Source organism: Lipophrys pholis (assembly GCF_963383615.2).
Source record: "Lipophrys pholis genome assembly, chromosome: 5".
NCBI classification, from domain to species: domain Eukaryota; kingdom Metazoa; phylum Chordata; class Actinopteri; order Blenniiformes; family Blenniidae; genus Lipophrys; species Lipophrys pholis.
In genome coordinates this window covers 4,792,432-4,804,544 of record NC_137628.1, presented here as the reverse complement: position 1 = coordinate 4,804,544, position 12,113 = coordinate 4,792,432, and the positions used below count along the sequence as shown (strand labels likewise).

Below are 12,113 nucleotides of genomic sequence, written 5' to 3'. Positions count from 1 at the left end.
CGGTGAGAAATCCAACGTTAAATGTGTCCAGACAGGATTTATAGAGCTCTTGCATGTCATGAATAAGTAAATCAAGTGTTTGTTTCTCGTTTTAATCTGTCATCAGGGCAAGTTTTTTTTTCCCCTATGAAAAGGAGTGATACTTAGTCGTGCACATTATCCTAAAAATCAATCCACAAGGAACGGAATGTGTTGTTGGTCTTCAGGTGCGCAATGTGCAGAGCGTTAAAAAAAAAAAAAAAAAAACACGGGGCGTGTCGCGTCCCGTCTTGTCTCGCAAAAACACGCCGTTTACATCCTCCTTGTCTAGACGTGGGTCAATTTACCAGCGTCCCTCATTCGCGCTCAGCTCAGAGATGCCACGGTCAGGTGGGAAAACGTAAAGCGCCACATTTTCAGCAGTGTGTGACCCATGTTTGTGCCGGGGGGGCGGGATGTGTGTGTGAGAAGCAGCTCCCCTCATCTTTTCTTTGCAAGTGACCCTGCAACCTTTGGATGACTTCTGACCGCGCTGCATTCAGGCTCTACAGAGATGATGCCCGTTTATCCAAAAACTGGCCAATACCGAAGGAGCAGATAATCAATTCAGTCCCCCCCCCCCCACCATCACATCCACCACCACGGGCTTTATGGCACCTCCACACCGGCAGTGGCCCCTGATCGGACAAAGGAAACAAAAAACATCTCCCACAATGACCCCGATCAATGTTTGCAGGAGAGAGTGTAATAATGCAGAGGACGAATCAAAGGTTTTACTCTTTATTTTGATGGAGGGTTGCTTCAAATGGAGACCAAACCTCCAGACCCACAGCTCTGGTAGTAACAATCATCATTAAACGTTTACATATAGTGCTTTAAATGTTCACACAGGAGCCCAACACGTTAAACAGGCGACAGTATGACACATGCACCGGGTCCGTTTGCCCCCCACCCCACCGTCGGGACCTCGCGTGTTGGCGTGGAACAAAAATGGAGCGTTTCATCAGAATAAAACACGTCTGCATTTAAATGTTAGAAGAAAATATCACAAGTTTTGGTTAAAATACTGTGCGTCTTCTCTGCAGATTTCATTGCTTGGTTCCTGCATTGTGACAATACATTGTAAACAACCACTGTTACCCCACCTATTACACACACGCAAGCACACGCTCACACACACACAGGTTCAGATGCAACTTCAGCAGCAATAGTACAAATACTCAAAACAAGCAGCAACGCTGGATGAAACCACAACAAACTGTGCACTGGAAAGCGACCCACCTCCGATTCTCACAACACAGAAAAGAAGTGGCTTTACATTCATAAATACAGAACATGTACATGAAATATCCAGAAAGCAACCGTATTAAAAACATTCCTCTCACTCGTGCCTCGATAAGAACGGATGTTTAAAAATTTTAAATTTATGAAGTTGAAATGGCAACAATGAGCATAATCTGTACAAGACTTTGTACACGGTTTTCTCACCGAGAAATCATTTATTCCCCGCAAGAAGTTCAGCGTATAAAAACGTTTTCATGCTGGGTATGGTCTGAACCATTAAAGTAGCGGCATAACAAAGAGCGGTGGATTTGTAGGTCAGCGTGAGCAAACACGTGTCCGAGCTCATGATGGATTGAGATGGAGAGTGAATTCATTTGGCCTGAAATTTAGGGGCAACGCTGCAGGTCTCACTAACAAGACAAACTTGGCTTTCACATGTAAAGTGGAGCCAAGACTGTTTCTCAATTGCTAACGCTAATTCTTTTTCTTTTCTTTTTTTTTTCGTCTGGGAAACCACATCTGCTCTTCGCGTGACATTCAATTCAGGCCGGACTTATTTGAAACATAACTCGTCTCTGATTTGAATAAGTCGGTCACCACCCGTCGAGCTGCCGAGTCATTTCTCAATGGGATATAAAAAGGCAAGAAGACACAAACATCAAAGCAGACCTCTCAAAAAAAAAAAAACATCCAAGACCAAACAAGTTTTAAAACCTCCACCTCCAAGACGGTCACTAAAACACAGACCAACACATACACAGTATATTTACAGCTTTGAATCCGACTTTAAATACCAAGAAAACAACCCTTTTTCCACATGAAAGCTAGTTGTTGTGCATCCACTGGTTTGTAGTGTTTACAGGTGAGCAATAATCCTCCATTCACATCTTGTCCTGCGTGATCACAGTGAGCCCCTGCAGCGAAGGGTTACAGGTAAACGAACATCCACAAGATGGCACCCGTAAGCGCAAAGAGAACAGAAACCAATCCAACCAGTTTCCAAAGGTCAAGGTGAGTTCACAGCTATATCTGTTTCAGATGAGCGGTGCTGACAGCTCTCCTTGCTTTCCTCTGGCCTCATGACCCCTTGGAGCAACAACACTTTTAATACTAGCCCAACAGAGGCCGCTGGTGGGAGACTCCTTCACTATGAGATCTTACAGTTCCCCTTCGAGGACACCGAGGAGTTCTTTGGTGGACTCTGCGGAGGCCTGAAGGACTTTGAGCGTTTCAGACTGTTCCCTTTGCTCCCGCCGCCGCCACCTCCTGAAGTCGCGCTGTTGGCCACAGAGTATGAGCGTCCGTGCATCATGACTGCGTTCATGCCGTTGGCCATGGAGAAAGACTTGAGGTGAGACTTTATGGCAACAGGGAGGGGCAGTTTGTCGATGAGGTGCACCGGCGTGCAGGAGACGATCGACCGGCAGCACAGATCCTGGAGGCTGAAGACTGCGGATCAACACAGGAGACATTCAGTCAAGAGATGCTGTGAAAGAGTACCCCCCGATAGATGGAAGAGTGTGTATTTGATCACACAGTGTGTGTACGGCTTAGGTGGTGGAAAAGACAGCAAAATGGAAATCAGTGCCGTGGCTGGAGAAATAAATGAATTGTGCAGCAAGAGAAATGTAAATGCAATGTCATCAACAGAAAAACACAAACAAAACACAAGTACATTAAGTGAGTGGAGTGGTCAAAAAGTTGGATATAAATATCGATCCACACACCTCTGTTGGGCCTCCAGAACTTCTCCATCCCGTGCCTCATCAGCACAATGCGCGAGAGCTCTGTGAAGGACTCGATGACGTTGAAGTTGCAGAGTGGACTGACCTCGAAGAAAGTCATGCTGTTCTTTTCTGCGTACGCTCTGGCCTGCTCGGTCGGCACCTGCCGTTTGAAAGCCAGATGGAGCCGGTTCCCCACAAGGATCCTGGGCACTCCAGGGGCATGCTGATGAAAGAACGTAAAACTGTTGTAACGTCCCATTGCCAAATCCCACCATGCGATGCTCAGCAATAAAATGTCATTATGAGTAGACGTGGATGATGGGATCTCTTTAAAAGTCAGCTTGTGTTTTACCTCGTCAATTTCCCGAATCCAACGATCAATGCCATCGAATGACCAGCCATTGGTAATGTCGTACACAAGAAGGATGCCCTGTGGAAGAAAAAGATTATATTTTTAAGACAAAATAACATGTTGTTCCTGTTCCAGATCATTCACATTAAAAGTTTGTACAAGAGTGAGTCTGCTGGTGAATCGCAAAACCACTGAATGGACTGAAGATCTGTGGGTTCTGTGTACAATGTAAGAGACTGCCCATCTATATCAATGTAAGCTGCAGAACTGACCGAAGACCCTGTCGTCATTCAGGAATGCAGCTGAAGAAATTCTAGGAATTAGGAGGCTGAAGAAGGTTCAAGTAAAGATTGGAAGCTGGAAGATTGAATATATTGTCCTTCCTGCACAGGCATTTGGTGAAAAACAGGAGTTATTTGAAAAGTCAAGTCTCCTAAAGGGCAGTTTTTGTTGCTGTCTGCTGGACTTCACAACACAAAGGTAAATCGCACGATCGATGTTTGAGTTATTTGTGTCCGTCGGCTATTTTTCCACATAACAGCACCTCTGCTCGCTTGTCCCTTCTGCTCCCGTCTTTGTCCCAGCCCACGCAGGGCAAACAGCGGAGGAGATACTGGGCTGGTTGTGTATTACATATCTGACACAAGAGTCACACATCCAGCATAAACAAGCACAGTGATAACCTATGTGACCGGCATCTGGATTGTGACAGTGAGTTGTGATACTCAAGAGGAGAAATTACTCACAGAAAGGTTTTTTTTGTGCTGCAATAGTACAGAGCTATTATACCACAATGCCAATTTAGTTGTTTTCTGATTTACTTTACTTGCTTTGCCTGGTGTTTACCCATTTATTTTACTTGTGAACAACAAGTTGTGAATGGCGATATCTCACCTTCCATCAACAAAAACATTTACCTGTGCTCCACGAGAGTAGGATCTGAAGATAGTGCAGAATCTTCCTTGTCCAGATGTGTCCCTTTGAGAGAAACAGACAGATGTTAATATACCAGCATGTCATGGGCTTGGTCATCATATTCTAGCCTTGATTGTTTTCATTACTGCTTACCACAACTCCAACTTCACTCGTCTCCCATCCAGAAGAATCGTAGTGGTTTTGTAATCAATCCCTAGAAAATGGGAGGATAGTTTAAAGTAGAGACGTGTTGATAACTCCTTAAACAGTGAATTAAGGTGGAGACCGGTTCTCACCACTGCTGTAGGCATATGGAGACTCCACCGACCCGTCCTGCAAACTGTCCAAGATCTCTCCTTTTCCCACGTCGCTGTCACCCACCAGGAGAAACTTCAAGAGGTAATCGTAACTCTTTACAGGGCTACTCTGAGTCCCCATCATCCCACGCATTGGCTCCGGTTCACAGAGAGCTTTTTAAGACCGTAAAAACGTCCACTAATCGGGGAAAACCCGAACAAACGCCCCCCGAGCTGAGCGCCTTTTGACGTGAGCTAACCAACTAGCTGATACGCCACCAACGGTAAAGACAATATTTATCTTTCTGCGGGGCTTCTAACACATAAATCCCCCTGATTTGAGTTTTAAAAAGCGGGTGGATGTTAACACACCGGAGTCTAACCTCAGAGATCGTCGGTACTCCTCACATTAATAGTCAAAACAAGCTTCGATGCTAGCGGGCTCGTTAGCTCGCCAGCTAACGCGAACGATCGTAACGCATTTTAGTCACAAACTGACGCACAAAGGTGGATCCTCCGCTGTGTAATCCCACATACAATGATACTCCACCAGACGGAGACCGACGGTTTGCCTTTGTTTAAGAGGAAAACGCGAACAAAAGATGTTCAGCCTCTGAGAAAAACGTACATCCAAAGTGTATGTGCTGGAACTTCCTGGTGGTGACGTCATGGAAGCGTCACATCCGGACATGAGTTCAAAAACATCGTTTTCCAAATCTCATTAAAATTTAGATCACTGGTTTTACTTTAGGACTTCATACAGCCCAATTTCATTTTGAGTAATACAATACCATAATAACTTTTAAATCTAAACTTTAAACTTGTTCTTTGCTGTGGAGCAGATGAAAATGTCTTTTTTTTTTAACAATACCCAACAATTACTATCAACAATTATTCCAATCTCAACATAAAGCTAATTTTAATGAAACCCTCTTGTGCAAAATATAAAGAAAGGTCCAAAAAATTTCTCCTACAGCAGTTGCATTGTGCCTGTTTTTACAAATGCACATTGACAGCATGGCTTTCAGGGTATAAGGCCCCATTTAGGATGTTTTCAAGTGAAAAGGCAAAACGTTTGTTGCATTTTGGATTGAATTCTTGAAAAATGTTGTATAATCTTGTTGTCATATCGTATACGCCTTTGACCACCACTGTCCGATAATGTACTGTGGTATTTGCATACAGAAAAAGGATTGTAGGACAACTTGAACATGGATGAGATTTCATAAATTTTTAAGAAAATAAATCCTGTACAATGTACTTTATTAGCTCATTTATATATTTTCATGTATCTAGTATATGTCCATATATATTTAGGAAAGTATCATATGGCATTGTTTCTCTTTGTTTACCATTCTTTTAATGGTAAACAAATTGAACAAGTGCATGTAAATAAATTTTTAGGAATTACTTTTGATGAAAAGCTTCATTGTAAGCCACATCTAATTATTCTGAAGTCAAAATTAGCAAAAAAATATTGGCATATGTCTAAAATCAGATCAGTATTAGATCAAAATTCACTCAACTTATTATATAACTGCCTCATTCTTCCATATCTGAGTTATGGTGTGGAAATATGGGGAAATAATTATAAAACAAACCTTGATCCTATTTTTTTTTTTACTTCAGAAGAAGACCATTACATAATATTGTCGACCTTAATACACTAGCATGTTTTTGTGTCAAATATACTTAATTTTTCTTCCAAATGTGTCACAATCCTTTTGAAATCCAATCCTTCAAATCAATAATGCTGAAAAAATGAATTGTGGACGAGATGTCCGGAACCACATGGACGAGTTGTCCAGGGTTGCAGTATGGTGGACGAGTTGTCTGTGCACCTCCACTGCTTGATTTGATTTAAAATGAGGGTGCCAAACATAATTCAATTCAACTTTATTTATGTAGCATTAAATACAACATAATTATTTCTAGGTGGTTTTTACACAGAGAAACCCAATAAATCCAGATGAGCAAAAGGCCCGTGGACCAAAACCGTCCCGCAAGAGGTTCCAATCCGGCACAACAAACCACCAAATAAATTGTAAAATTTCAAAGAAGACATTGTTTTTCAACTTTTTAAGAGTAGCAGACCCAGAACAACACTGAGCCCTGAGCTGAGGTGTCAATGATGCTGCCATGAAAGATTGCAACCTCGTTGCAAGTAAACCAGGATCAAAGTCATGCTCCCAGGGTGAGTTTGTAAAAACATGCACAGTGTAATATTTATGGGAAACGTTTTATGGACATTTCACTGTATTTTGAACCAAAAGGTTTAATTGAAATTGGACTTCATCTTGAGATTGTTGTAACTGTTTGTTTTTGCAAACTTTAAAACATCTGTATTTGCGTGACAATGAAGAAAAACGTTAAAGTTTAAATGTAAATAATTTCACCGGTTTGGGCTACTCAAGATGAAATTGGACTGAGCATGGCCCCTGAAGTAAAATGTGTTTGACACCCCTGGGTTAACTGAACTGAATTTTCTTCACTACAGAAACATTTTGATTATAATACCCTTGAAACTGTTGAGTTGAGGGGATTGCTCCGTTATCATGCACTTTTCCCTGCTGTGTTTTGGGACCGATGAGGATGAAGGTGATTATCATCTGTCGCCTCTCATTGGTTGTACTTAATTATCATGTCCACCAGCTGTGAGGTGTCGCTCCTGTTTGCAGAATACAAAAAGCAGGTGAGGCCAGGTAATCACACTTCACTAGTTGAGTCGGAGGGGTCAGCAGTAGCTGCTGGTGAGAAAATGAGGCTGCTGCATATTGAGCTTTTGTCCCTGCTGTTTTGTTCTGTTTTTTGTTATCAGATTAGAACCAGAGACGGGGAAGCCCGATATGCGCAAGATCCTGAATTAGAATGGACAGGAAAAGAAGAGCCAGATGAAGAAGAAAAAGAAGCTCCTGCACCCAAATCTTGGATGAGTTTGTCTGAAGCGAAGAGATATCCAGAGTATGTTATTGTCTCCAATGACCATACGGCGCTTTTCAAACCGGAGACGGGTGTCAGACCTCTCCCTGCATTGGCAAAGAAAATTCTACTCGACCCTCACGTTGCCACTATTCCTGAAGGCGGATCGGACCCATCCAAGAAAATTGAAGTCCTGTGTCATATTGACAGGATGTATGTCCGAGTCAGAAGAGATATGTTCAGAACACCAAATGCATTAAAATTTTTGAAACTTGGAAGCTGTCCAGTTAATGCAGGCAAGAAAGATCACTTCTTCCTTTTGTACCCCCTGAGCTCTCACTGTGGATTCAAAAAAACGGTGGGTGATATTTTTGACATTTTTTTTCAGTAAATTATTTTCCATATTTAAAACTGCAACCAACAAATGTTTCTGTTCCAGAGTAACCGAGACTGTGTGCTAATCAGCATCGTGCTCTCCTTTAACCCAAACACCCCAATTCTGAGGGACCTGCCATTTGAAATTAATTTACAGTGTCGCTTTCCCAGGTGAGTTGTTTGTGTCTTCAGATTTGGCTCCGTTTGGAGGGCGTAACGCTTTCTTTTTTTTTCCACACCAGGTTTTTCCACTCTTACAAAGTTGGATTCTCTCCTGAACTACAAGGTGGCACGGTGTACAGGCAACTCCAGTCACGAACCACTTTTGCCCTCACGCCTCAGGATGGTACGCACATTAAAATGAGATGCAATTTCAAAGTGAACATAAAAATGGACATAACTCATTGTAGATGTAGAAATTTGTTAAACCTCATTTGACAACGTGACGCCGATTTTTCCAGTTGACTCATTTATTTTCAGGCTCTTATCCAAAAACACAGCATACATACATGTATTGTCAGGATGTTGAAACTCATACATATGCAGCGCCTGTTTAACTGTTGACCTGCTCAAGCACCAATTAATTTGTCTTCATCATAAATTTCCTGAAGAATTTGGGAACAACATCATGGGACCCAGAACCTTCACTTTGGGACAGCCGATGTTCTTCCAGGCCAGTGGACCTGGCAGCATGACCAGTGCTGGAAACAAGCGAATCTACATTCAAAAATGTCACATGACGGTCTCCCAAAATCCCAACGCAACACCGAGATATACAGTCATCGACAACCAAGGGTAATTGATGTTTTCCACAACTAAAGATGACTTTTTTTTTTTTGGCTGTGTATATTAACTTTACCTTCCAGCTGTATGATTGAGAGCAAGATCACACCAACGTCTCGGTTCATCAAAGGCGACCAGAAGAGGAATCAAAAATTTCGAGTGGCTGCCTTCATTTTCAGGGACCAGGTTTCTTCTGCCTCGACGCAGGTACCGCCACGGGCCACGTGGACCTTGATGCAGTCGTGCATGAAATGTTTGCTGACGTTGGAACTTTCTTTCAGCAACTCTTCATGCACTGTCAGATCTCTTTGGGCCCACTCACCCCAACTCCAAGTTCAAAGGCGTGCAACTTTGATCCAGTAAACAAGAAGTGAGTTCAAAACGTTGACTGGTTGTCATGTGGGTGGCTCTGACCAAAACTCTCCTGTTTGTGGGGTAGATGGAAGGAGCTCCACGGTCCCGACTGGGTCTGCGATTGTTGTGAATCAACTTGCCCGTCACCGCACCCACGAGGCAAGTATAATTTACATTTTAAAATGCAAAGTCTATTCAAAAGTATTTTCTTTTGTACACTTCTTTGACAACAGTAATTTATTGCTGTATAAATTTCTTTCAGCTGCGTCCAGTGCTGTAATCTCCACTCGGTCTTGGAAGGTTGGGACCAGCGGCGAGGACTTTGCGGAGGTTGATCCTCTGAAAGAATCATCTGAGGCTGATCCATCGCTGGAGGACGCTACTGCGGAAACTGACCAGAGTGCCTTCTCAAGTTCCTGGGATGATTAATACTAAATGGCATTTTGAAATGATTTGACTTTTAAATAAATGAATAGCCTTCTTAAGAATACTCTGCAGTACATGAGCCTACTCCAAATGTCTACATTCTCACTTTGTAGTTTAGGCAACTCAAATGTCTTGAGTCGACACCGTTGGTGCGTAATCCTCGATCAGCATGTGCGCGTTCCGCAGCATCTCCTGGAAATGCGTCACAGCGTTTCTGTGCATACATTCGTGCACCACAAGGGGATGGAAGAGATTCACTGGCTTTGCTTTGGTGAACTCTGCTGGCAGTTCAATAATGGTTAAAGGGTTTCCAACCAGCGCGTGGTTCAGCAGCCTCTTCTCCAGGCCGGTTTCTATGACTCCCAAAACGTCTCGTAGCCTTGACGCTATGTTGTTTGGTTTCCACTGTGCTGGATCGTTGTTCAGTAGCAGATGTAGGAGTGCTGTTTTGAAGTGAAAACCTCTCAGACTGCTTCCTCCTGTCAATGCCGTTTGTCTTTTGTGAAGGAAAAGTGCAATTTCCAGCACCTGTAAGTGGCATGAGTCTTCAGGCAGTTGTCTAGAAAAATGCTGTAGGAGTCGTTCCTCAAAGGCGGTCAAGGACGGTGTCCAGAATGTATCCAGATCGTTTGAGGACAAAGGTGTGATGAAGAAATGAACGTCATTGTTTTTAACTACTGGCTTCATCCTGAAGTGGATCTTCCTCCCTGATCTGAATCGAATGGTCAGAGTGTCAATGGAGTGGAAGAAGAGGTTAAAGTCGTATTTATGTGAAATCAGTCCCCAGGCCTGTTTGACGATGCTCTGAAACCATCTAATAATTTGTGACGTGGACAGGAAAGGAGTGCCATTAAAGCAAAAAGGACCATTGGACGCATCAAGAGTTTTTGTCTTTACCTTCTCGTTGTCACCGTGGAGAAGACAAACCATGTCGTCGTCTGCATCGGAGGACTGACAGGGGCAGCCGTTTTGGTTTCTAATTTTTTCCACCACTTTTATTTGACCACAGGCCTGCAGGTGAAAGAAATCGCTGGTCTGATTGAGGCAGAGGTGACACTGGAAAGTATAGGGCTCCGGTGGAGCAAGAGGAACAATGATCTCACATCTGTTGATCCTCTGAAAGTCCTTAATCACCATCCCACCATTAACGCTGACAGTCCTCATGACCTCGAGTAGGTCCTCTGCGAATCCTTCCAAAAATTCCCCTTCCCACTTCCTTTCAGATGCAGTCAGACCACATTTGGTGTAAAGCATCTGCAGGCAGTTCGTATCTGGCAATGTTACATCTGCAGCGGTGCACAACGCTGGAACATTCTTGTTATTTTGGCGACTTCTACTGTGGTATTTCCTAAAGAAGCGAACCATGGAAATGATAGAAAATGTGTTCCAAATGTACCAGAGATGGTCCTCCCACTCTGTGCTGGCTTCCTCTCCCGTTTCATTTTCAGATGATGCAGGGTAGACGTGTGAAGGATGTCCTTCTGTTTCTCCAGAGCCAAACTTGTCTTTGTCAGGTTTTTCATGATGTCCCTGTTGTCCGTCTGGCTGTCTGAAAGGCCCATCACTGTGAATGTGGTTTGTATTTTGCCTGCTGGTAACTTGTGAAGTCTTCAGACCATTTGCCATTTCATTATATTTCTGTGTCAGACTTGGATCCAGTTTAGCCATGAAACGCTGCCGTCGTCCTTCTTTGCTGATGACAGTCGTATCAGACGACTCATCTTTTTCAGTGACAGGTTGGTCAGGGTGATTTTGTTCCAGAAAGATATTTCTTATGTCGTCTCGTCTTTCTTTGTTGCCACTGAGTGTAATTTCCTCCTTGACAAATGTTTCTTCCTCGAGTTCCTCAATTCTCAGCACATTCTCTTCATGGTTTTGTATGCTCGTCGTGATATCGTCCCAGTTCTCGAGTCCACCCTCGTCCCTCGGACACATTATGAGACTCAGGGCCACCATAAACACTCGAAACAGAGTTTCTTGCATCATCACTGGATCTGATGTCTGTGAATGGATTAAACGGCCGAATCAAAAGCATGCTTAAAAACTGCACCAGAAATCAATTAAATGTGCGAAATCAATACTTGTGTAGGGAACATTTGCAATTATTTACAAAATATGACTACAATGTAATTTTTACAATGATACAGAAGTCTGGGTTACTTCCTCGATGGTCTTGAAGCATTCACTTTTTTTTTCCCCCCACACTATGGCTACACTGACTATGAGGCATTATTACTCATTGTACATTAACATTAAAGGAGAAAAAGGATACGCACCAAAACCAGTGGCAGTTTGTCTTAATAATGCGACGCTTTGGTGTTGTGCGTGAAAAGGAGGAAACAGACGGCACCTTTCACAGCCACCAGCTCTGTGATCTCTTCCTATTTTAGATGTAGTTTGTCTTCCGTGACTTATTTCCTGCACACCCTGCCCCTGAGCTCCGCAGTGACATTTTTCTCTGCAATACACAGATGAGAAAAGATAGCACAGCACACTTCCTGTAATTTCAACTGCATGCATCTTCAAAAAAAGAACTGAAATGGACCGTTGCGCAGTTTCAATCGAAGGTAACAGAGGAGGTAATGCATGTAGTCACAAAGAAAATGTCTTTATGAATACGCAAAAAAAAAAAAAAAAGTGATTTTTATAATCACTCCTGGAACTGATGTAGTTTCATAAAGTAATAAAAAAGTGGTATTTATT

General features: G+C 42.9%; 3 protein-coding genes across 3 annotated transcripts; 1 reads left to right on the top strand and 2 right to left on the bottom strand.

The window, feature by feature from the left end:
- Positions 1-744: 744 nt before the first annotated feature.
- Positions 745-5,229, bottom strand: LOC308109358 (ras-related protein Rab-40C-like). Its single transcript, XM_080462867.1, has 6 exons — positions 4,554-5,229; positions 4,411-4,471; positions 4,260-4,320; positions 3,343-3,420; positions 2,991-3,213; positions 745-2,712 (listed from the first exon to the last, which is right to left on the bottom strand). Exons 1-6 carry the CDS (start codon positions 4,705-4,707, stop codon positions 2,411-2,413), a joined length of 879 nt encoding a protein of 292 aa, XP_080318993.1. The 5' UTR covers positions 4,708-5,229; the 3' UTR covers positions 745-2,410.
- A 1,965-nt stretch (positions 5,230-7,194) lies between these two features.
- On the top strand, positions 7,195-8,646 carry zp3c (zona pellucida glycoprotein 3c; the record flags this gene model as incomplete). The annotated part of the gene is made up of 5 exons (XM_080463585.1): positions 7,195-7,245; positions 7,372-7,830; positions 7,912-8,018; positions 8,090-8,193; positions 8,459-8,646. 5 exons carry the CDS (start codon positions 7,195-7,197, stop codon positions 8,644-8,646), a joined length of 909 nt encoding a protein of 302 aa, XP_080319711.1.
- Positions 8,311-11,782, bottom strand: LOC308109355 (inositol 1,4,5-trisphosphate receptor-interacting protein). Its single transcript, XM_080462864.1, has 2 exons — positions 11,687-11,782; positions 8,311-11,411 (listed from the first exon to the last, which is right to left on the bottom strand). Exon 2 carries the CDS (start codon positions 11,394-11,396, stop codon positions 9,534-9,536), a length of 1,863 nt encoding a protein of 620 aa, XP_080318990.1. The 5' UTR covers positions 11,397-11,411; positions 11,687-11,782; the 3' UTR covers positions 8,311-9,533.
- Positions 11,783-12,113: the final 331 nt, after the last annotated feature.